This window comes from Muscardinus avellanarius (genome assembly GCF_963383645.1).
Source record: "Muscardinus avellanarius genome assembly, chromosome: 5".
In the NCBI taxonomy this organism is placed as follows: Eukaryota; Metazoa; Chordata; class Mammalia; order Rodentia; family Gliridae; genus Muscardinus; species Muscardinus avellanarius.
The window spans coordinates 3,678,645-3,703,527 of record NC_137790.1 but is presented as its reverse complement, the minus strand read 5'-3'; the positions used below and the strand labels follow the sequence as shown (position 1 = coordinate 3,703,527).

The 24,883-nt window shown below is 52.9% G+C and overlaps 1 protein-coding gene across 1 annotated transcript in view; it reads left to right on the top strand.

Moving 5' to 3' along the window:
* The window catches only part of UMODL1 (uromodulin like 1), a gene marked incomplete at both ends in the record, with an annotated part of 79,752 nt that overhangs the window by 19,325 nt on the left and 35,544 nt on the right, over positions 1-24,883 (top strand). Inside the window, 9 exons of the mRNA XM_080696077.1 lie at positions 8,073-8,327; positions 11,051-11,163; positions 14,168-14,387; positions 18,760-18,897; positions 20,174-20,713; positions 21,461-21,649; positions 21,699-21,842; positions 22,177-22,434; positions 24,300-24,412. Coding sequence (XP_080552203.1) covers positions 8,073-8,327; positions 11,051-11,163; positions 14,168-14,387; positions 18,760-18,897; positions 20,174-20,713; positions 21,461-21,649; positions 21,699-21,842; positions 22,177-22,434; positions 24,300-24,412 — 1,970 coding nt within the window. The remainder of the gene's footprint in view (positions 1-8,072; positions 8,328-11,050; positions 11,164-14,167; positions 14,388-18,759; positions 18,898-20,173; positions 20,714-21,460; positions 21,650-21,698; positions 21,843-22,176; positions 22,435-24,299; positions 24,413-24,883) is intronic.

Sequence of the window (24,883 nt, the reverse complement as noted above, 5' to 3'; positions counted from 1 at the left end):
GTCCAGATCAGACCCACAAAGCTGACAGTTTCCCTGACAACCAGCAAGGAATGGACAGCGTCTTTGTGGCTCCTTGTCTTGTAGGAAGAGGCTCCCAGGTCGGTACCGCCTCACAGATACTCATCCTGAAGGACAGACACAGCCTGTCGTATCTGGCCACTGAGCCCTCCTCTTTGGTCACTGTAGAATTTGATTTACCACATTAGCAGCCTTCTAACAACTGGGAAGGCTAAGTCACCACTAGTCTCTGCCCAGCACGCCCTCGCTGTTTCCCCCACATCCTCCTGGCTTCCTACCTTTCTTCCAGCAGGCTTTTACCTTAGTTGAATCCTGCAGTAGGTGTAAGTTTGTAGCCTGCCTTCGTCACTACAAGTCACTAAGTGTCCAGGAAGCAATGTGGTCCTCATTCCTAATCTTTGGTGTTTGAGTATCAGTGGTGTTCTATAGCGGTGATAGAATGTCTCAGCTGTTCCCGTGGGGGCCGTTTAGGTTGCTTCTAACATTCTGGTATGAAAGGGAGGACCTTCCCATGGTGAAAAGTTTCTGGAGAATGTGTTATACTCAGGTTGAATTCGCCAATATTTAAACTCGCATGTTCTTTTCCCTTTAAATGGACTTATTAGGAGGACCCTCCCTTTGCTCGAAACAGCCTGCCAAGGCTTGCTTGGCCCTTGACATGCACCGTGCTTCATGCTTCATTGTGAGCATGATGAACATGACCTCATTAAATTCTTAGAACAGCCCCAGGAGGCAACAATTCTTTCTTTCTTTCTTTCTTTCTTTCTTTCTTTCTTTCTTTTTTTTTTTTAGTACTGGGTATTGAACCCAGGAACATTCTACCTCTGAGATATACCTCCAGTCCCTTTATTATTATTGGTATTATTATTTTGAAAGAGGATCTCGCTAAGTTGCTGAGGCTGACCTCAAATCTGTAGGTCTTCCTGTCACAGCCTCCCAAGTACTGGGATTATAGACATGCACGGCCATGCCTGGTTAGGAAGCAACTATTCTTATGCCTGTGTTTCAGAAGAGGAAATCCAGGCAATGAAGGTCACTCTCTTGTACAAGGTCCCAAAGTGGTTTTCTGAAGATGTCCCTAGTCTAGGCTGCTAATAGCTCCCTGGCCAGCACCCTGAGGCCACTGTCCGTAAGTCACAGAATTTCTTTGGCCAGAAGACACTTCTGAGATTGTGGGTCCTTTGTTCCTGTCCAGAGCCAGTGTGCTACAGTCCTGTAGGGGCCGCAGTCTCATGGAGTGCCCCGGGGAGCAGCGCACTGTCCCTCATTGGCCAGGTCCTTTCCCCCTTCCATCATGTGTTTGTTGGAGGGCTGAGTAGGGCATGTGGATAGTGGAATTGTTTTCTTTGGAATTCCAAAACCTGGCCCAGATGATGAGTCTCGGGCTCTTAAATGTTAGATTTTAGCTGGGCGTGGTGGCATATGCTTGTCATCCCAGCATTTGGGAGGCTGAACAGGAGGATCGCAGTACTTGGACAGCCTCAGCTACTACTTAGTGAGGCCCTTTGCAACTCAGTGAGACCCTGTTTCAAAATAAAGAATAAAAAATAGGGCTGTGGGTATAGCTTGGAGGTAGAGTGCTCCTGGGTTCCATCCCCAGTACCAAAACAACAACAACAACAACAACAACAAACACCTGGATTTTATTGTCCTGAGGTTGAGGATGGAAGCTGTGGGCTGGTACTGGAGAGTGGGCTGGCTCCTGGAGCCTCTTGTGGCGGTGAATGGGGTCTTGGGTCAGTCCCCCTCCCACTGGACTCTTCTGTCTCCTTCCAGAATGACACTTAGGGAGGAAGGGCTTTGTTTTCTGCTCCCTGCCAAGTGAGTCCCTTGTGCTGGGCCAGCACGTAGCAAATCAGTCACGTGCTATTTACGTCCTGAGAACTGCATCAGGCGATTTCATTATCCTGCAAACAAGGTCGGGTGCACCTGCAGGAAGCCAGTGAGACAGCGACCATGCCCAAGCTTCATGCACAGCCACTGGAGCACAGGCGGTCTGTCACTGAGCGGAAGGTCATGCAAAGCATAGCTGTGTTCATTGGCTCAACAAATGAAAAAGAACATCTGAGTGGTAAGCTATTCCTAGAGTCTCCAGGTGTTAGAAAAAGACAAAGCAGGCATGCCAGCTCAGCTCTGGCATCAAGCACTCCTCTGCAAGACAGCACGTGACCTTGCAGATCTGACGGGAGCCACGTGCCTCCCTCCACATAGAGGTACCACGGGGCTTCTCAAGGAACCCTGCAGACCATGTGTAGACCTGGCCTGTGGACTCCAGGCTGAGAATCTTCACCCATTAGTGAAAACACAGGTTGGGATACAGTTATTTTTATTCTGTGCAGTCATTAGAAAAATATTGGGTTCTACGTACAATTAGCAATACTGCCAGCCAAAGTTGCTACCCCGACCCTGGCAAGATGGCTTCAAGATAAAGGGTGCTGGGTGCACAGCTGATCGGGATTGTAGGGTGGCACTGCCCAGCCCCCCCCAATAGCAGACAGACCCTGTGTGTCCGGATCCAAGTCACAGTGAATTCCAGTTGCATATTGCTATGGGAAACAGCATGTGTTTTAAATTTAGAAACTAATATAAATGAGCAATCTGCTGGAATAACTCAGAGGTACAAGTTCTTGGAAAATACAGCATGAAATTCAGATATTTTTCTTGTGAAATTAGTCACCCAATTAATGACAGCCAGGGCAGCTGGATTCTTGCATAAACCCCAAGCCATAAGGAATACTGCATGGTTCACATTCAGTATTCCCGGAGCGCGGGCTGCTCAGAGGCTGGCACGGATCCCTCTGCCAGGATCGCCATCGAGGCTAGAATCTGCTGTCTTTTCAGCACCAAGGAGATGTCTCCTGAGCTTGGGGTTTAGTGGGCTGGGGTGCCAGCCGCGGAGCCAACCTGGGGCTAGTGAGAGGCAGCTGCCCAAGTTTGCTTGAGCCCTTGTCTCCAGCTGGATTTCCATGTGAATGTTCAGGACCTTGGCTCTGATCCAGCCTCGGTGTTTCTGTGTAAGGCTCAGGTGCCAATCTGGCAGGCTTGAGGGAAAAGAAGAAGAGAGACTGACACAGATCATGGGAAAGATGGTGTTCCCAGCACCCTTTCCTGCTCAGTGGGCCAGAGCTGCCTGGGCTCAATGACAAGTAGTTTGATGTTCTTCCCTGAGAGAAACGTCAGGTCCTGAGTCCACGTTCCCAACTGTGGGATGGGGACCGCCAAAGAGCAAGGGCCCTGGCGCCTGGTTTTAGATGACTCATATTGTCACTGTCCTCAGATCTTGCACAGAGCCAAGAACCCAGCGCTATATTTTAGAGCCACACTTTTAGAGGGACACTGAACAGCTAACGAGGAACCAGAGGGAAGTATCCTGGCTAACGAGAGACCCCCACGTCCAAGTTATAAGGCTTAACCTAGAAGAGAGAGGGAAAGGGATGGAAGGACTGATTCTAGTTTTAAGATATCCCCCAGAAGTGGATTCGCCTTAGGATGTGAGAGGTTGGTCAAACTTACAGCAACACAAATAAGAACTATTGCGCAATTTGTGCTACCCAGTCTTGGAGCAGCTGCCTCAAAAGGTAGAATTAGATTGCGCACACTTGTAATCCCAGTATTTGGGAAGCTGAGACAGGAGGATCATGGTTCACAGCCAGCCTCAGCTACCTAGAGAGGCCCTTTGCAACTCAGTGAGACCCTGTTTCCAAATATAGAATAAGAAAAATAGGGCTGGGGGTGTAATGGAGGTAAAATGTCCCTGGAGGTAAATGTAATGGAGGTAAAATGTCCCAGCACCGTGTTAAAAAAAAAAGTAGATTTAGGAGATGTATAAGTGTCCTGCAGCTGCTGTAACAAAATACCACAAACCATGTGTCTTAAACAACAGAAACATTTTCCCTCACAGTTCTGGAGGCAAGTTGAATCAAGGGTTGGGCCGGGCTGCACTCCCTGGGGGATCCGGGGGGAATCTCACCCTGCCTCTCCCACCCTCTGGTGGCTGCCAGCATTCCTTGTGGCTGTGTCTCCAGTCTTTAAGGCCAATGTTTTCAGTCCTTTCTCCGCTCTGTGTTCACATGGCCCTGCTTCTGTGTGTGTCAGACAGATATTTTTTTTTTTTCTCTACTTGTGGGCATTTGTGGTTGTATTTAGGGCCACTCTGGATAATCCAGGACAATCTTCCCATCTCAAGATCTTTAACATAATTATATCTGCGAAGACTCCTTTTCCAAATAGAAGTTTCAGGCCGGCCTGCCTGTCTTTCTCTCTCTCTCTCTCTTTCTTTCTTTCTTTCTTTCTTTCTTTCTTTCTTTCTCTCTTTCTTTCTTTCGTGTTGGGGATTGAACCCAGGGACATTTTACTTCTGGGCTATACCTCTATCCATTTTTTTTAAATTTTGAAACAGGGTCTTGCCAAAATGCTGAGGCTGGCCTCAAACCTTCAGTCTTCCTTAACTCATCCTTCCAAGTACTGGGATGACAGGTGCACACCACCACGACTAGGGCCTGATAGCTTTTGCAGTCATTATCCAACCTAGTACTGGTGGGTAGGGTAGCCTGAATAAAGTGAGCCAAATTTGCCCTTTACTCCCTGACTTTGATGGGCCTCAGTTTCATCTCCTATAAAATGGGACTTGTAGAAGCTGGCGACAGTCACTGCAGTTGTCACTGATGTGGGCTGGAGCGTGCCAGGCCTGTTGTAGGGAATCTCCCGGCTCCCTGGCAGTGTCCCCGGGGCCTCCCCGCTGCTGCTGTGACACAGCCCGTGCTGGTTTGGATCCTTCTGAGCACCTGTTGCTGGCTGTGATATCAAAACATTCTTCCTTCAGTGTCTGTGGTTGTGCTGGGCGCATAGTTGCTCAACAAACCTCAAGCTACGAAACTGCCCCCATTGCTGGTCAAAAGTGGTTGAATGTGGACAACTGAAAATTCCCCCAGGGAGTAAGTTGGACCAGGAGCCACCCAAAAGAATCCAGAAGAAGCATTGTCTGTGTGTGTATGTGCACACACGTGTGTGCGTTTCTTAGGGTAGGAAGGGAGCCTCTTTCTCCAAGTGCTCAGTCTGAGCTGCAGGGATGTGAAGAGCAGCTTCTGAAGCCGGGCGTGGTGCACACGCTTGGAATCCCAGCATTTGGGAGGCTGAGACAGGAGGCTCATGGCTCACGTCCAGTTTCAGCTACTTAGTGAGGCCCTCTGCAACTCAGTGAGACCCTGTCTCAAAATAAAGAATAAAAAATAGGGTTGGGGGTATGACTCAGAGGTAGAATGCTCCTGGGTTCCATCCCCAAGACTGCAAAAATTAAAAAATAAGAAATAGTAGCTTCTGCAGATACCTCATAATCTCACAGCATTCAGACCACCAGGTTTACAGCCTTCAGTCCAGTGACCCATTGGTATCTTACTTTAAAAAGTGAGTGCGTGTTATTAAAAGAGGCACCATGCACATTGACAACCCCGACATCTTCTTGAACCCTTTCCTAACTTGGTCTTCTGTGGTTTTTCAAATGCACACTTTATTTTCACCCCATCCTGCTTAGAGCTACTCTTAGAATGTACTTTTCAGGGCCTGTAACATGGGCTGCCATCTGCTGTCACACGCCAAGTAAGATTTCCACACGGCATCGAGGAGCCGGGGTCCCAGCCCCACAGCGCAATGCTGCTGCTGCTGGAGCTTACAGACTGCCTCTCAGCCCCAACTTTCTTTTTTGCTGGGGATTTTGCTATCACACCAATCTCCACAAATGCTTGGTTTTGCCTGTTTTGGCTGGATTAAAAAAAAAAAAAAAAGGACAGTCAGCATTTTTTTTTTTTTTTTGTACTGGGGTTCCTGGAAGCCCTTCTACCTCTGGGCTACACTACCAGACCTATTTTTACATTTTTATTTGGAAACAGGGTCTCCTAAGCCAGCGCGCGTGGCTGGCTTCGAACCTGCGCGATCCTCCTGTCTCTGCCTCCCAAGCGCGGGGATTACAAGCGTGCGCCACCACGCCCGGCCGACAGTCAGCATTTTTAACAGATTTTTTAAAAAATTGTAGAGCCGGGCATGGTGGTGCCCTCTTGTAACCCCAGTACTTGGGAGGCTGAGACAGGAGGATCATGGTTCGCAGCCAGCCTCAGCTGCGAACCCTGTTTCAAAATAAAGAACAAAAAAATAGGGCTGGGGGTGTCGCTCGGTGGTAGAATGTTCCTGGGTTCCATCCCCAGTACTGCAAAAGAAAAAAGAAAAGAAAAGAAATTGTAGCTGTTTCTTCCCTTTTGAGAGATGTGTGCTCCTCGGGCACAGGAGAGGTCGCTGCGGTTGGTAGAGGCCTGGGGCTCCCACTGACAGCAGTGGGGGTGCGGGTCACAGTGGCAGCTGCCGCTCAGTGGAAGCGTGTTGTGCTTTTGTTGCTACAAAGGAAAATGTCATGAATAGTAGACGACCGCACTCATGTCTATTTATATGACCAATATGCAGAAAAATACTGGGTGATTCAGTAAAAGAGTATAATTGAGTTTTAAAAATATATACACTTTATAGCCTCATCCCAGGAATATTATAAGAAAGAAGTGAGACTCTGGGTGGTGCCATTGATCTTCAGACTGCCTCAGCCCGCAGTGGGAGAGGGCTTCCATGCCACCGCCTGGGTGAGTGGGCTGTGAGGTAGAGACACCTGTACGCAGGGAGCCAGGACTCACGGAAGGCGGCTCGCGGCTCGCTTGGAAGGAGGAGGCAACGGGACGTTGAGGACTGTCTGGACAGTAACCTGGATTCTGAGCCTCTTGGCAGCCAAGGCAAACACGGAAATGGATTATATTGGTTTTTGCTTTTTATTGAGAAAACACATACACATATGTTTGGAAAGACAGAATTTTTTCATCACACTGGAAAGCACATATCCTGTGAGTCCTTACATAAAGGGCTTTGAGAAAGCACACTGCTCGAAATTATATTTTCTTTACTATGATTTTGCAAAAGATTTTTTTAAAGTTCCTCACTGCTTGTTTTTTTTTTTTTTCCTGTAGAACTAAAATTCTGATCCAAAAATTGTGCCTTGCCTGAGGGCCACCTATTTTTTATGTAATTCCCGTTCCCAGATGCCTGCTGGAGAACCAGAATATTTTTTTCCCACCCAAAATAGAGCTTTAATTCTATCTAAGTACCAGAATAGCTGATGCTTGGTACATTGGAGTGTGGCTCCTGAAACTGGGATTTCAATAGGAAAGCACAACCGGGCTGTGAAGGAGGGAGACCCGGCCTGCCGCGGCCGCATCCTGAGGGGCTGCCAGTTCAGCACGGGTGCAGAATCCCCTGGAAGCAGAAGTCTGGGTGTGACTGACGGAGCAGCCGTGAGTCAGAGTGGCCTGTGCCCTGAGTGTGTGTCCTGGCAGTATTTATAGACATGATCCAGCAACACCACGCTGCGGGGGCCAACACCGCAGACTTTTTTTGTATGATGACTGTGGACAGTTTCTATAAAGAGTGTTTTGATTGGTAACCCCCCCTTTTTTGCTGTATCACATGAAAAGCCACAGTAGTGCCCTTCACTGTGTAAAAGTAACACACTTGGATTAGTGGCCTCTCTAGCTCTGCTCTGTGATGGAGAAACCAGGGTGTGTGTGTGTGTGTGTGTGTGTGTGTGTGTGTGTGTGTGCTGGCGATTGAACCCAGGGTGTTCTGTCTCTGAGCGCCACCCCCAGCCCTATTTTTTATTTTGAAATAAGGTCTCACTAAGTTGCTGGGGCCTCGCTTGGTGACACAGGCCTGTTATTCTAATACTTGGGAACCTGAAGTGCAAGGGGCCAGAATATTAACCTCAAACTTCTTTTTGCTTTCTCTTTATTTCTAATACCCTGTCACTTTGATGCAATCCCGAGGGTTTCCAGGAGAGTGCTGATACCTCTTTTTTGAACTGATGGGTTTTGGTCATACATGTGAAATAGCAAGCGTCGCCCTGCGTCGGTAACGTGAGTGATAGACAGGCAGGCGAGGAGGTTGAACAAAATAGCTGCCATGTCGCCTACTTCAGAGGGTGCGCGACCCTCTCTGAGTCTGCATCTGTCCCTCCTGTGATTCCGTAGATTGCCCTCCGGTCCGTGACTACATGGCCCTCAACGTCACCAGCAACAGTTTCCAGTTGTCCTGGACTTTCAATTCCACCCGGAATCGCACTTTCCACGTGCAGGTGTTCAGGGGCGAGGAGCTGCTCCGGAGCGCCTGGACTGAGGGCCTGGGCCTGGCTGTGTCTGGGCTGGAGGCCGGAGCACTGTACAGGGTGCAGACCAGCTACCAGGGCTGCGGGGCCAACGTCTCCGCCCCGCTGACCGTCAAGACTGGTAAGATATGGGGGCGGAATCCATGTGACCTCGTGAGCTGGTCTTACTGTGCCGGTTCTCGATGCCCAGAGCATCGTACTGTTGTAATCAGGGCAGGAGAGATCACTGTCTGGGCCGCACACTCCCTCCGGCTCCTCCAAGCTGCCCATGGCATGGCGGGCCCTGCTTCGGCTCCCTTGCTCCGGTGTGTCTCATCCGGGGCTCACTCTGAAGTCTGGGGTGGCGACCACGGGCTCTGCAGAGACCCATCTTTGTGTTGTGTGAAGCATGTAGGAGGCCAGCAGATTGAGGGGGGCAGAAGGTTCTGAGAGCAGAAGACGGCAGCCATCGGTGTACACGGGAGTCCTTTTATATTGGTCCACGGCTTCCCACCACTGGGGCCGAGCGGCAGGTTCAAGTCTTCGTGACAGAGGTACAGGCCATTTCCCATATGGCAGAGGTGCGAGCTAATGCAATGCCACCCTCTGTTCCAGGAGGAGATATTTTATCCCCAAACCACACAATGCACACACAACTTGGGACTCTGGTGTTGGGAGGTGGCTGGGTTAGCCACTCCATCTCTACCAGGTGGCCCATGACCCATCCTCACCTTCTCTGGTCACAGTAGTGCACAGGCCTGGGTCTGACCATGGCGGGCGGTGGGAGCTCTTCCCTGGCTGGCCTTTGTGGCTGTGAGGTGTGAAGGGGTCCCCCCGTGAGGGAACAGCGGTCCCCAGTGTGTGTCTGTGAGCTAGAACAGATGGGGATCCTCGGCTGGGGGCTCAGAGGTGAGTCTAATACTTTGCTAAGTCCTTGGAGTACCCAGGATGGGCACGCGGAGGGCCTCAGGACCCCAGACTCACAGAATACAAGCCCTTGGCTTGGCCTGAGGCTTCCAGCTTCCGCGGAGGGCCTCAGGACCCCAGACTCACAGAATACAAGCCCTTGGCTTGGCCTGAGGCTTCCAGCTTCTGAAGGCCCCGCCCCATCTCTCCAAGGACAAGGGGAGGGGCTGTTCTTTTCCCCTAGAGGAAACTGAGGCCTGAGAGGGTGTCACTTACTGGGGAGTCATTCTGTGTTTGGGGATGGATCCCCAGTGGGCACAGCTCCCACCCCGTGAGTGGGATGCACTCCTTTCCAGTGCATGGGACCCTCATCCATAGCTGCCCTCCTGGTGCCAAAGCTCTTTCTATGGGACAGAAATGGGAAACTTGCAGCCTCCCTTCTAAACCCCCAGGGGGAAAAATTCTGTGTTGAATTACCCAAGACTGTGTGATTCAGAAGAGCCTAGGAGAGCCCCGAATGACCAGCCTACTCTACTCTCTAGCCTCTGTTTCTTTCCCTCTTGGTATTGCAAAGTTTCTTGCCAGTGGAACCCTTCCAGGGCTTCTCTTTACTTTGAGGTCCTAGATGCCAGTCTGCGTGCTGGGCAGCAGGGGGCGTTACAGTAACAACCCCAGGCTCCCAGGGCTCTGGCGGACGTTGAGCAGCCAGCAGTGACTGTGACCATACCCTGCAGCACAGGCGGCAGGGGCCAACATGGAGGCCTGAGATCTAGGGCTACGAGTGTGCTGGTCTCTTGCCAGGATGGGGGATTTAGAGGTGCCGACCTGAAAGTGTGCGCTAGACAGTTGTCCCCCTTTATCTGGGGTTTCAGTTTCTGGGACTCAGTTACCTGTGGCCAATGGTAGGCTAAAAACACTACATGGAAAAGTTCTGGAGAGTGCATCAGTGCTGAGTAACTCTCATTGTAGCATGTTGTTATGATTGTTCTATTTTATTGTTATTTATTAATGCTTATCTCTTCCTCTGCCTTGGGTGTGGGCTGAACTCTATCATGGGTGTATGTGTGCAGGAAAAGCAGAGCATCTATAAGTTTGATTATCCACAGTTTTGGGTATCCCCGGTCATCTTGGAATGGCACCTGGAATGTCGAAGGGGTCTACTTACAACCTCGGGACCTTTCTGTGCCCTTAAGCATGTTGTGATAACTTCTGGGTCCGCTGGTGCAGAGCCTGCTAGCCAGCCCGTGCAGAGCTAGCATGGGTCAAGCTGAGTGGTTGTCAGTGATCAGAGAAACACATGGGGTTACAGTGGCACCTGTTTGCAACACCTGCTGACTGGTTAGCTGTGCATTTTGATTGTTACTCTCATAATGAAAGTGACATATGTCCCCCTGTCCCACCTGGAGTCTCTTTTCCCACCATTCAGAGAAAAGGTAACCTCCCTGGCAGGTGACCAACCCCAAGAGTTTGCATGGGCCAGAGAGGCGGGACTTACAGTGCTTGAACCTGGACAGTGTCCCACGCTGGGCCAGTATTGGCCCTGATGTTGAGGACCTGGGTGGGGACCCAGCATGAGGCCCGGCTGGGCCTTTTGGTTGTTAATAGGGTAAAGGGGAGTAGCAGCTCCCATGAAAGAGTACTTGGAGGGCTTTTGTGCTCCACACGTGCCAGCTGAACCCTTCCTGCTGGTGTGGACTGTGTGGTGTTCATCCCTTGCACCTAGTGTCCCTTCCTGACCACAAACATGTTGCGTGTATTGAACAATTCTTTCACTCCAGTTCAGATGTAAATATTGTAGTTTGAGTCACCCAGTTTGGCTGCTCCAATCTGAGATTCATGCCTTAATCTGTTTTCAATTTTTTTCTTCACCACAAAATAGATTTTATGGAAAACGTCGATAGGAAAACATGTGACTGCTAACCTCAGGTTTTAGCTAACGTGCACTATTGTCTGTCTTAGATGCCCGGGTGTTTCAAGTCACAATAAGGATCATGAATCGCAACCTGACGGAGCAGCTACTCAACTGCAGCAGTGCAGAACACCGGAACTTCTCCCAGCAGCTGCTGCGTGAGGTGAAGCCAGGGTCGCCCCAGGGAACTCTCCTTGGGTCTTCTGAGTGAGAGCACCATGCCCAAACCAGAAAAATGCCCAGCTCTATGGTTGTGGCAAAGTCACATGTCACTACAGCCTCAGAGAGGCTACCCCCAAACCACACGGTAATGACTCCACCCCTCTCATGGAGTAGTTAATTTAGATTGCAATCATTTGGGATGTCACCATGGGTTCTTGTTCTTAACTAGTTTAGAAAAAAATGGCTGGAACTACACTGTTGCAAGTTTAAACAAAATTTTATTATCACAAAGGTAGAAAGAGGGGAAACAATCAGAGCACCGCATCAGAAGGACGCGGTGGAGGGCCTTGAAAGTAAGACACTGAGGTCTCCAAACACATAACATTTTTATAAGAACTTATTATCTCCTTCCTCCCATCCGGCTTAGCCAATAGTCCTCTTTTTCTACCCAAAGCAGGCACAGGCCCGCCAGCTATCTCTGCTTGTGAGCCTTTTCTGTAGCCTTTTTGTTCATCCTCACAGGGACAGACAGGTCTGACCTCACTGACCAAAATGTGTTACGTGGTTAACTCAGTCAGGGGCTGCATGGTAGAAGCCTGCTTTGTTTTTGTCGTCGTCGTCTTCTTCTTCTTCTTCTTCTTCTTCTTCTTCTTCTTCTTCTTCTTCTTCTTCTTCTTCTTCTTCCTCTTCCTCTTCCTCTTCCTCTTCTTCCTCCTCCTCCTCTTCTTTTTTTCTTCTTCTTCTTCTTCTTCTTCTTCTTCTTCTTCTTCTTCTTCTTCTTCTTCTTCTTCTTCTCCTCCTCCTCCTCCTCCTCCTCCTCCTCTTCTTCCTCCTCCTCCTCCTTCTTCTTCTTCTCCTCCTCCTCCTTCTCCTCCTCCTCCTCCTTCTTCTTCTCCTCCTCCTCCTCCTCCTCCTCCTCCTCCTCCTTCTTCTTCTTCTCCTCCTCCTCCTCCTCCTTTCTTCTTCCCCTTCTCCTTCTTCTTCTCCTTCTTCTCCTCCTCCTTCTTCTTCTTCTTCTTCTTCCTCCTCCTCCTCCTCCTCCTCCTCCTCCTCCTCCTCCTCCTCCTCCTCCTCCTCTTCTTCTTCTTCTTCTTCTTCTTCTTCTTCTTCTTCTTCTTCTTCTTCTTCTTCTTCTTCTTCTTCTTCTTCTTTGCATTACTAGGGATGGAAGCCAGGGGCATTCTACCTCTGAGTGACACCCCCAGCCATATTTTTTTATTCTTTATTTTGAAGCAGGGTCTAAGTAGCTGAGTCTGTCCTCGAACTACGATCCTCCAGTCTCAGCCTCCTGAATGCTGGGATTACAAGTGTAAACCACCACTGCCAGTTATTTATATTCTTAATAGCATGTATTGTCTACCTGTGTCCTTGGTGAGTTCTCAGCTTCTCCTTATCTCTATCTGCTATAAGTTATTACTATGTTGAAAACTTGTTTTATAGTAAAGAAAAGAAAGACACAGGCATATGGTCTTTTGAAGCATGGAGGTTTGGGAAGCCATAGCTATTTTGTGTTATTCATAATTAAATTAGATTAATATGCTTGCTTTTTATCTTTTGCCCTTAGTCTAAACTGTTTTGAGAGTCTCTATAAATTTTCTTTTAAGTATAGGTGTCTGTGTTTTAACATTCAGTATTCAGCTGGGCTAATAAGCCAACTTTTAGCTGACCAAGGTCAACCTTGGCTGCAACTCATAGCTGACAGCTTAGAGACAGAGAAAAGGATTTTATTGTTCTAAGTATGAAGGCTTGTTCTTATTAGCAATGAATACTGCCCTTACTAGCAATCAATACAGACTCAATCCCTATCGTAGATATTGGGTCAACACATCTTCAAATTCTGTGCTTTGTCCAAATGGTCCACACCACTTGACCACACAGCTGGATCTGCTGTTGAAGCCTTGGCCTGAGGAATGTGTCTTTCTGCACTGGTGTAGTTTCACTAGGGAAGCAGTTACCAACCACCTCAGCATCTCTTCCTCCCTGGCCAATGGGAGACTGAGAAACACAGCCTGGGGGAACCAAGCCAGTGTTCAATGTTATCTTTCCCCAGTGCTGAGTTGGAGAAAAAAGTGACTTCCTAAGCCCCCAAGATTATGAAAGGCTGAGATGCAAACCCTTCTTGTAAAATAGTAAGTTGGCCTGCCACAATGTGACGGATGCTGTTAGAAGACACAGGTTCCTGGGTTGGCGTCCGAGGACTCAGTTGGATTCAGTTCTCCCTGGATGGCCGCAGCCTGACACACGTGGACTGCTCCCTTTCTCGCTCACTTTGTTGTGCAGGTGGACGGTGCCCATGAAGAGGGTCCGTGCCATGCCGAGGAGCCAAACCCAGGGAACCGGAATCTTTTATTATGGGCTACAAGAAAATATGCCTGAACTCTGCTCCAGAAGGAGGTGTTATCTTTGCTATACTAGTCAGGAAATGGGACTGCCCTTTTCTTTGGAAGGAATCACCATCCCCATCTTTGTATGCAGATGCATTAGACAAACATCCTTGCAGAGAGGGCTTGGAGCAAAAGGGCAATTAGTACTTTTACTTGCAGGGTGTGCAGAAATGTGAGACCCACAGAGGGCTGTCCCAACCTCTGCCTCCAGGGGGAGTCAGCTTTTAAAGGTTCTTAGAGAATTCCAACTTTCCCAATGTTAATCCCCTTGTGCTCCCAGGGACTGCGTCACAGGAAAGGAGGGGGCAAGGCTGATGGCCTCCTAGGCCTGGGCAGCACTGAGCCCTGGTTCTGTCTGCGTGTTTTCCAGGGAGTACAGCCCAGTAAGGAGAGGAACATCTGCCAGTATCCCTGTCTCTCAATCACACGTACAAATGAACCTCATGCCAAATTTCAGGAAATCCACAGTGGACTGTTCATCTGTTGCCACATGGTGGTCCTGTGGGTTCTTTAGGAGACCAGGCCAGGCTGACTATCTCAGGGAAAGATCAACTGGGTTCCCGGGAGCTGGGAAGGCGTCTCTGCTGTCCCATCTGAGAACTGTGTCCTCTTCTCCGGCAGGTGGAGAACTCCTTCCCGCCGGCGGTCTCTGACCTGTACAGAAATGGGAAGCTGAGGATGCAGGTGGTGTCTCTGCAGGCCGGGAGCTTGGTGGTGAAGCTTCGGCTCACTGTGCAAGACCCCGAGTTTCCAGTGGGTGTCTCCACATTGTCGCCCATGCTCCAGCGTCTGTCTGCAAGCACAGTGTTCCAGATCGACCAGCAGGGGACGCTAGTGCAAGGTATGTGCCCTCCCCAGGACCAGGCGCCATGAGGTCACTCCAGCTTAGGAGACTTTATGGTCAGTCAGTCTTTCCTTTATCCAAAAGGTTGGGGGGGCAAAGGAAACAAGCCCTTATTCTGTGTTCCTCCACAAAAACCAGGAGCCAGGGCCGGTCCTCTGTATCCCATCCCTCATTCATCTAGGCAGGAGAAGGGCCCCATGGAAGGCACTCTGTGTGTGCCTATTTTATTAGTAGTTGCAGGCGTAGAATACTAGGCAAAATGGGACTGGGTTCCACATGGGAGAAGGGATGTGGCTCCCTGGGTCTTGTGGGCAGGGCTCCAGCAGTGTGGGGTGTCTGCTCACCTGTGGCTCTATTTGATTAGCCTAACTGGCATTTCATTTCACTTGCTTTTGCCTAAAACAGGAGGTCACAGGAGCAAGGGAAAGGAGAGGAGAGGAGAGGGAGAGAAGCAGATGGAGGTAGAGATAGGGGCATAGAGCCAGAGAATGTCATTAAGAGATGGAGATAGAATGAAACAGAAGCATATTCATAGTTTCACAGAGAGATGGAGAGATAGACAGACATTGAGAGAGACGGAAAGAGAGAGAGGCAATGTCAGAGATACAGAGATACGGAGGGAGAGAGAGGGAGGGAGAGAGAGAGAGAGAGAGGAGAGGAGAGGAGGGGAGGGGAGGGGAGGGGAGGGGAGGGGAGGAAAGGAGAGGAGAGGAGAGGAGAGGAGAGGAGAGATACAGAGATACAGAGGGAGAGAGAGAGAGAGAGAGAGAGAGAGAGAGAGAGAGAGAAGAGAAGAGGAGAGGAGAGGAGAGGGGAGGGGAGGGGAGGGGAGGGGAGGAGAGGAGAGAAGAAGAAAGGAGAGGAGAGGAGAGGAGAGGAGAGGAGAGGAGAGGAGAGAGAGAGCAGGGATGGGGGAGTACTGACTTGGAGGCTGGCCACCTGCTCTTCCAGGGCAGGGCACAGTCCCCTCCCAGTACGGGGCCTCTCAGCCTCTGCACTGAGCCTCAGTTGGCTCCCCCAGGAAGGGCCTGCCAGGCAATCCCACAGCTGCACTGGGTCCCAGAAGGAGCAGCATCTCTCCCTGCGCTCAGTGGTATGCTGGCTGCTCATGGCCACCCCTCCTGGAAGCCCCATCTGCTCAGCCTGGGTGGGCGCTCTGTACGCTTGGTGCCCTTAGGCACCTGGAGGACCCTGACCAGCTGGGCTGAGGGGCAGAAGACAGCAGGTACTGGGGCCTTGTGTTGGTCCTTGGCACAGGCCCTGTACCCATTCGAGACCAAAACTTAGGTGGCCTGCCTTCCTTTCCTTAGGACTAGGGCCTAGGCTCTTCTAGATCTTGGTCAAGTGGACCTTGGGTATGAGGGATGTGGTGGTTTGAACATCCCCCTCAAATATATGTCCACTTGAAGCCCCAGCATATGACCTCATTTATAACGAGGGTTTTCAAGCCAGTAGTAGTGGTGCACACCTATAATCCCAGTACTTGGGAGGTTGAGACAGGAGGATCGCAGGTTTGAGGAAAGCCTCAGCAAACAGACTCTCATCAACCTGGTGAGATCCTATTTTAAAAAGAATTGGACTGGGGGTATAGCTTGGAGGTAGAATGCCCCTGGGCTCGATCACCAGCACCACAAAAAGAAGGAGGAGGAGGAAGAGGAGGAGGAAGAGGAGGAGGAGAGTTTGCAGACATAATTAAGATCTCGAAATAAGAGCACCCTCTGGATGAGTGTCTTTGTAAGAGACAGAAAAGCAGAAGACGCACAGGGACAGGAAGGAGGCCACTTGCAGAGGGAGAGCGGAGTGACTCGGCCAGGAGCCCAGGACCCCTGCACAGGAGACAGAAGGGCAGAGAGGTTCCTCCCTAGAGCCGCCCTGTGAGCTCAGCCTGGCCCACACCTTGGCGGGGGACTCCCTGCCTCCAGGACCCTGATAGAATGGGTCTCTGGGGATCCAAGCCACCCACCACTTTGTGGTCACTTGCTATGGCAGCCGCAGCAAACACCTGCAAAAGATGACCTGCCCCGCATTTCTGGTATTCCATGAGTCAGTTGAAAGGATCCCCGCCACCGCACTTCCCAGAACTTCCAGAACCCCAGGCGTTGCTAAGTATCCTGACGAGTGCCCAGCGGCAGCTCAACCTTTCCAGCTGTAGCGCAGCTGAAGGAAGCAACTCTCTGCTGGGAGCGGGCACATCTGTCCAACAATGAGGAGCTCTCCACTGGCTTTGGCAGGGTGGTGGCCCCGCCCTGTGCAGTCTGACTCAGTGCTGGTGGTGGCTCTGGACCTCTGTGAGTTCCACCTCAGGGCAGGACCCAGCAGGAGAGGCACATGCAGTGTGTGCTGCAGAGACCCAACAGACTGAGACAGAGACACCCTGGGAGAAGCAAAGGCCTTTGCTCTGCGGCTCAGAGAGAAACGGCACTGGGGGGCTGGAGCATTCCTGGTCATCGCGGAGCCTGCGCTGCTGCAGACCAGCAGTCCCTGACACTGGAGGCTGACCGGAGCCCCGTGGGGGAGTGGCTTCATCATTGCCCGCAGTGTGTCCAGCCTGGAGCCTGCAGTTTCCTGGGCTGGGCAGTGGGTAGGAGCAGAGTCAGACCCCTGATTGGGCTCCGGCCCATCCTCATCTGGCTGGTCCACCTGGCACCTCTTGTTATACACACACCTGCCTTCCCTCTGAGCCACGAGCTGGCTGGCCTGGGCTTTAGAGCAAGACTGAGCAGAACTGCCCACGCCTTGCTCTGAGCCTGCTTGCGAGCTGTTGGCCACATGCTAGGTGAGTCACCACATACTAAAAATGGACACAGGTGCCGGCGGTTTGGGCTGCTGTCTCAACTGGGACTTATGTTCCCTTCATGGCCTGCGGTCAGCCAGCCTGGGCCTCTAACCAGCTTCAGCCACCAAGATAGTAGCCTCGGGAAGGTGTGTGCCCGGCACCTGTTCTGCTGTGAAGACAAAGCTGCCCCGGGACCACACAGAGGCGGCATGCAGCTGCTATGGCAGGTGATCAGCTTGCAGGCCTTCAGACAGACTGCATCAGCAAAGGCAGAACTGGGAAGCCTCGGTGTGCGCCTCAGAACCAAGCCAACCTCAGAACCAAGCCAACCTCGTCCTGGCTTGAAGACAGCCACACCAGAGCACTCCGGCATGCAGGGCTGAGCCACTATATTCCTGGGCAGCTATACCTGCAGCTACGTGTGCACAGAGGAGCTGGGCATGGCTGATAGCGGATACTCGTGGCCTCACTCAGCACCCTCCATGGCCCTGTGGGAACCGTGTGCCTCCCGGCCGGCTGGCTGCCTTCTCTAACAGACGACTCTGCTCCGAGCCCTCCCCACCCACAGGCCCCATCTCCAGGGGTCAGCTCAGCCTGGCTGCTTCCTGTGGCCAGTGGCCCAGAAAGACGAGTCAGGGCTAAAGGAGGGAATTATTGGGTTTTGGGAAAATAGCCCTCAACCAACCCTGTCTCTTTCCGGACAGAAATACAGCTGGTGCTATAGGCTGTTTCGGGTCTTATGCTGCTCATTTAGTCACCTATCAAATTGCACAGGACTGACCATCAAATTCTTTCTTGGAGCAGGTGGAGGATGGGTGGTGGTCACCAGGGAGACCATCAGGGGCAGAAAGGGAGGGGTGGGAGAAGGAGAAGGGACTAGTGGTCCCAAATGGCTTTCTGTTTGGAAGGCTGGCTAGTGCTAGTCCTGGCTGACCACTGGTCAGTACGTGAGTGTACCTGGGCTCAGGTGGGGGTATGGCATGACCGGGTAAGCAGACCCAAGGACGGGGGCTGTGGGGGCTTCAGGAGAAGAGCCAGGCTGCAGCGATGCTGTGCTCCACAGGGGACTTCAAAACACAGGCAGGAGGTGCTAGACCTGCCAGACACCTGGGCGCTCTACAGTTGTGTAGCAAGCGCATGTCCTACCTAGTGGGACCCCTTCTGGCTCAGTTGTTTTTCTAATTCTTGGTTGATATGCTGAATATTAGGGAGCATTGGCATATCACAGGGAGGAGAGGGTTTCTCACCACTTTGGGTGTGAAACAAAGGATAAACAAGAGAAGTATAGTTAACTGTGGGACTAACAGGGCTCAGAGAACCAACATTTCCTAGTCTCTGCATGCAAGTGAGCCAGTCTGTGGTGAGGGTCAGCAAGGCCGGACATTAGCTTGTCACCTTAGATGGAGGTGTGGGGGGATCTCTGATGCAGGGCCTCGCTCCCAGCCTCTGGACACTGGGTATTTGACAGTCTCTGCCTCTCCCCTAGAAGGCTGTCTGGTATAGGGACAGCCAGGAAGTCTCTGGTCCAGTGCCCCTCTGTCTTCTGGCCAGTCCCTGGCCGTCTTCTCATGACTCTGTCTTGTCTTTCTGCAGACTGGGACGAGTGCGCAGACAGCTCAGAGCACGACTGCTCTGCAGCGGCCCGCTGCATCAACCTGGAAGGCTCCTACACCTGCCAGTGCCGCACCGCCAGGGACGCCAACCCCTCCCGGGCTGGCCGGGCCTGCGAGGGTTTGTGCCCTGCCCAGCTGGGGCCTGGGGCGGGGAGGCCACCTGCTCTTCTCTCCCCACCAGGCATGGTGCCAGGGGCCTGCAATACTGCAAGGACCCACGGGAATGATTTTATATTTTTAAAAACTCAGAAGAAAAATTAATATGATGGCAAATACAGATAACAATAAATCTGGCCTGGATTCGATTCATCTTTATTCCAATGCAGTTGTAAAGTATAATAGTAACAGATTTTTTTTTTTTTTTGGTGTTACTGGGGATGGAACCCTTCTCCAGGCTACGCTTCCAGACCTATTATTTTTATATTTCTATTTGGAAACAGGGTCTCAAGCCAGTGAGGCTGGCTTCGAACCTGCGCCATCCTCCTGTCTCTGCCTCCCAAGCGAGGGGATTACAAGAAGCATGTGCCACCACGCCTGGCGTAACAGGGTTTTTATTTTTTAATGGAGGAGGACAGAGGTCCATGAAATTAAGTACCTTGGGCTGACTGAAGTCATGAGGAGCCCCTCTTTCCCAGGTGGCCTTAAACCTGAGAGGGTGTAGAACCTCAGGGGACCAGAGAAGGGCTCTTTGGGGGTTCCTGAGCCTCAGTCTCTGCCACATCTCTGTCCTCAAGTCTTGATCTGCGGATGGGGCCACTGGAGTACTGAGTAGAGAGCGGGAAGACGCCCCCGTGGACTGCAGATAGCCCCACTGCTCCTGCCTTGGCTGCCCTGGAGGAGCAAGGCGCTCATGCTGCTGGGTTCCCGGCCGCAGCCGCCTTGCAGGAGGGAGCATAGCAACTATTCCCTGGGGAGAGCTCCTTCCTAAACACGCTGTGGTGGCCGCCGTCTAATGTCCCAAGCGCGTCTCTCGCTTGCCTTATTCACCCAATGTCCAGATAAGAGCAGCTGGCACTATGCCCCACAAATTTGGGGGAATCGTCCCATTTCTCCAAGCCCCCGAGGTATGGGCCGGAAGCCTGGGAGGACCGAGGCCGGCCTCCCAGCCCTGGGTCTGCAGCACCCTGCAGCTTCCTGTTCTCAGGGTCTTGGCTTCCTTCCTCCTTACAGAGGGAGAGGCTGGCCCTGCCTTCTGAGAGCAGGGAGGCTGCAGGAGCGCCCACTCAACACCCAGGAGGCTGCCCATGTCCCGCTTAGGTCCCGAGTCACGGGTAGTCCTCCCTCCAGGATGGTGGTGCCTCCCTCCACGGAGGACTCTTGTTTGTGGGAGGAACTGGCTGGGGAGGGGGGCTTTGCTCAGCTGATTCTGGGTTTGACAATGGTGTATCTTGCAGGTGACCTGGTGAGCCCCACGGGAGGTGGGCTGTCCCTGGCAACAGCAGTGACGGACCCAGCTCCCAGCATGAGGACAACAGCACTTGTCACAGAGGCCCTGACCTGGTCATTCAGCCCAGGCAGCACGCCAGGAGCAGGCCAGACCCAAACCCCAGGACCCACCACCAGGAGAGGTGCTGGTGCCACAGTCGGCCATGACAGGAATGGCACTGAGTGGGGGATACCCAGTGCGGCCCCAGAGCCCCACAGCACCAGCTCTTCCTCCAGGGCTCCAGTGCCAACCCACAGCTCCCCTCCCAGAGCCTCAGATGGCCCACTGGACTTCCCTGGGCAGCTGCTGGGGAACCTCACCTCCGAGCCACCCTCGGGGCCTGCCCCTGCTGAGGGCCCCACGCCCACCGTGGTGTGGCACGCCAGCCCCCCCACTCAGGGGACGCCGCTGAACCCCACCAGGCTGCAGGGCGAGGGCACTGCACCTTCCTCCTTCCCGGGTCCCCCACTGGACCTCACCGTTACATCTCAGAAGCCCCCTACCTGTGGTGAGTCAGGGACCCCACGGGAACCTCGCCTGGAGGTTTCTCCCACTCTGACGTCTGGTCTGAATAGGAAGAAAAATGGCTTTCTTGTCCTCTCCCCTCCTTCTTGCTTCCAGGGGTCCCCCACGTGCTCAGCTGGAGCACAAGCTAAGGGGGAGGAGTCGTTGGGGAGTGTGTCCCTTCAGGCACTGGAGTGTCCCCAGGTACTGGGTACCACCAGCACGTGACCCCAGCAGTGCTGTGGCCCTGCCTGCCAGAGCTTTCTGCAGTGTGAGAGCACCCCACAGCCCTGCACCCCAGCTTCCTGTGTCCCCAGCTGCTCTGCTGGGGCCCACTGAGCCCCAGAGGCTCTTCATTCCAGTAGTTGTACACTCTCAGCGCTTCCTTACTCCAGCACGATGAGCCCCAAAGTTATATACTCCCACTTGTCCCATATAACAGCTGTGTACACCCCAACTGCTCTGCATGTCAGCCGTCAGTGCCCCCTAGCTGTCTTGCCCCAGCTGTCCTGCCCCCTAGTGTGTAACCCCAGCTGTCCTGTACCCCCTGGCTGTCCATGCCCAAGGACAGCAGCCCCAGCTGTCCCATATGCAAAGCTGTCTATATCCCAGCTGCTCTTCCCCCAGCTGTCTACATCCAAGGTCCCACACCTCCCAGCTGTCTGTGCCCCCAGCTGTTCTGCCCACCTCTCTGCATCCCCAGCTGTCTAAACCTCCAGCTGTCTGCACACCCAGCTGTCCTGCCCCACAGTTGTTCTGCTCCCATCCATAGCCACGATGCATCCCCAGAAATTCTGCACCCTCCTAGGTGGCATAACGCCCAAAGCCATGCTGCAGTCCCCAGCAGTCCACACTGTAGAGAGGGTTCAGCCATCACCAAGCCCCTTGGGGGACACCCCTGGAGCTGAGCAGACACTCGTGCAGCAGACGGGCATGTGTGGTGACGGCCCCGTGGGGGCCAGGCTGGCATCTGTGCTGTCAGCTTGCAGAGCTGGACCACCCTGGTCCCACCCACCCGGGACTAGCTGTTGAGCATGAGCTCCACCAGCCCATTTCCGCTGCCACACAGCACCGGTTCCAGGGGTCCAGCACTGCCCTGTGCGGAGCGGGCCTCCTGCCAAAGCGAGCCAGCAGTGACTCTGGCCTGTCCACCGAGGGCTAGGGTCGACAGAGTCACTGAGGAGCTATCTAGGATGTGCGGAGGCCCCGCGGTAGGCATTCGGGGCTCAGGGCTGTGTTTGCTCCTTCCTCTGAAACGGAACAGAGCCAAGAGCTGTTTTCGCAGTCTCAAAGGCAGGGATGCTAGCAGGCCCTACAAGGATCCATCCACAGGTGCCGCAGCGTGAGACCTCCCGGGACATCCTCTGCTGTGGGGTGTTTGGTGTTAAGCGGTGATGGGGTTTCTGGCTTCCTTTCCTTCAGAGCAGCTGGAATGATCTGCCTTCGGCCCTTATCTTCCACTTCCAGGCCCTGTCTCCATTGGGAGGGTCGCAGTCTCCAACGTGACCAGCACCAGTTTCCACCTGGCGTGGGTGGCGGGGCTCGCCTCGCACCCCACTTTCCACGTCACCCTGGTCTCTCCGCTGAGCCCCGCCGTGAGCCTAGAGACCCAGGACACGAGTGTGACACTGTCGGGGCTGGAGCCTGGCGTCTTGCACCTGGTGGAGATCGTGCCCAGAGCGTGCGGGGAAGAAGGTGCCCGGACACGCGTGAAAGCGAGGACCGGTGAGGGGCTCCAGAGACGGGCGCCGCCATCCACTCTAAAAGGGAGGGCAAGAAAAGTTTGTAGGCAGTTTAGGTTGAGGAGAGCTGGGTCTACTGTGGCCTGCTGGGTTTCCATTTCCTTCTCAGCCCAGGAATGTCTGGCTCACCAGGCCAGGAGGTGGCTCATTCCCGGAAAAGGACTTGGGAATCCAGAAAGGTGGCCTTGCAGAGTGCCCCGCCCATCCGTGTCCTCCAGGGCATGCAACACAGAAAACATGTGTGGTGCTGGTCTGCTGAGCTGTGACCATCCCTCCAGCCCTCTATTCTTGGTGGACCTGGCTTTCAGGATGTATAAGTATCAGACTCCTGCAGGTGGCCCTCCCAAGCCTGGGGCCACCAAGAGAAGGGATGGTGACAGAACTGAGCGGTGGTACATGCGTGGACTCTGACACGCTGGAGCTGGTTTATCACTAATTCTACGGAAGCCCGCATGGTGGTGCACACCCATCAACTTGTGCTTGGGAGGCTGAGACAGGAGCATCGCAAGTTTGAAGCCAGCCTTAGCGATGGAGTGAGAACTCAGCAGCTTAGCAAGAGCTTGTTTCAAAGTAGAAATGAAATAGGGACGGGGGTGTAGTGCAGAGATAGAACACCCCAGGGGCCAATCTCCATTTCTGTACACACACAAATTATACGGTGTCAGGTGAAATCCCTCTTCAGTCCTCGTTAGCACCTGGCATCGGGACGTCTGAGTGTACAGCTCACCTGTGTGTGTAGGTAGTAGCCCTTGCGTCTCAGGGAGCTTCCCAAGAAGTGATAGCAGTGGTCTCCAAGGTGGGGGCACAGCGTTTGGGGGATGCCGAGGGTGACCTACCGGGGTGTTCAGCACTTTTGTTTCTGTACTTTCAAGTATAAGTAGCTTCTGCCTGGGAAGTGAGGGCGAGGTAGTGAGAGATGGGGCTAATTGTGCAAGTTCATGGCTGGCCGGAGCAGAGGGCAGTGGTGTTGGCTGGACGGTCTGGCAGGGAGGCCTCAGTCTGAGAGCAGAAGCCAGCCTTGGAAGGTCTCTGCTGCTCTGGAAGCCACAAACTGCCTGTGCCTGAGGCGGTCTCCGCCTGCTCTCACCCGGGTGCCTGCCTGGCCTGCCTCTGACGGCTTTAGATCAGACTGTGCCTGCCCCTTGTCACAGCTCTGGGCTCAGGGCCCTCAGATGTGGTGACAGTGACGTCCCCAAGGGCATGGGGCTTGGGGGTTCATCCCAGAATGTTTCGCAGGGCAGTTTTGTGGTTGTATTAGGACTGAGAAGGTCTCGGGACAAACGTTAAGCCTCCCAGAGGACAGCCTCACCTTTCTCCCTGGCTGCCCAACACCTCTGTCTTAACCTCATGAGGGATTGAATGAGAACAGAGACAGCTGCCGTGCCCAAACATGGGTATGGTCAGGATAGACCATGCAGGGCTCATGTATTTCTGAATGCATGAAGCCCCATGAAGGACAAAGATTGCGATGGCAGCAAAGCAGGGCTGCTCTGGACCGCAGAGAAGTGGGGGAGAGCAGAGGAAGGCGAACTGAGAGAGACCCTGGGCACCCCGTCATGGAGAGGGCTCTGAGCAGGGGCCTGGCTGAGGCCGTGTCCTGCAGGGCTTACAGTGTGTCCCTGGCTTAAGCATTTGATAGCAAGTCTGGACACTTCTTCCCCTGTGCCCAGTTTATCGTCTGTCCTCTGGAGTTCAGGGTCCTGTATCTGTGGGAGCCAGGCACTATTCTATCTTTCTCAAGCATGGGTTGGCATTGGCTGGATGCTCTGGCCAACATGGTCATGAAGACTGAATGATAGTCAGCCTCACGTGTTGCTGTTCCAAACACATTTATTCTCCATCCTGCAGCGGCCCAGAAACTCAGTGGCAAAGTGAGAATAACAAACATCGCATACTCAGAATCATTCCGCAACGCTAGCAGCGCAGAGACCCAGGATTTCCTAGAGCTCTTCTTCAGGACGGTGAGCTGGGCAGGCGCCCTTACTTCCTTTCCAGAGGTAAAGGATGGAGAGTGGGCAGAGCTCTGGATTCATCCAGCCGGGTTTAGACTGCGGGTCCCGCGGGCTCCTTTTTGAAGGAGGCTGGGGCTGTAAGGCCTGGCTCAGCCCGGGTATACCCGGAGACAGGAGGCACGCCCTCCCCTGCACACCCTCCCTTGACACTGTAGAGCTCTGTGGAGCTGAAAGACCCTCCCCTGCATGAAACCAAAAACTTTAGCCGGGTGTGGTGGCGCACACGCTTGTAATCCCCGCGCTTGGGAGGCTGAGACAGGAGGATCGCACGGGTTCGAAGCCAGCCTCAGCTACTTAGTGAGGCTCTAAGCAACTTAGTGAGACTCTGTTTCCAAATAAAAAAAAAAAAGGTCTAGGAGTATAGCCGGAGGTAGAAAGCCCCTGGGTCCCACCCCCAGTACCACCAACAAAACAAAACAA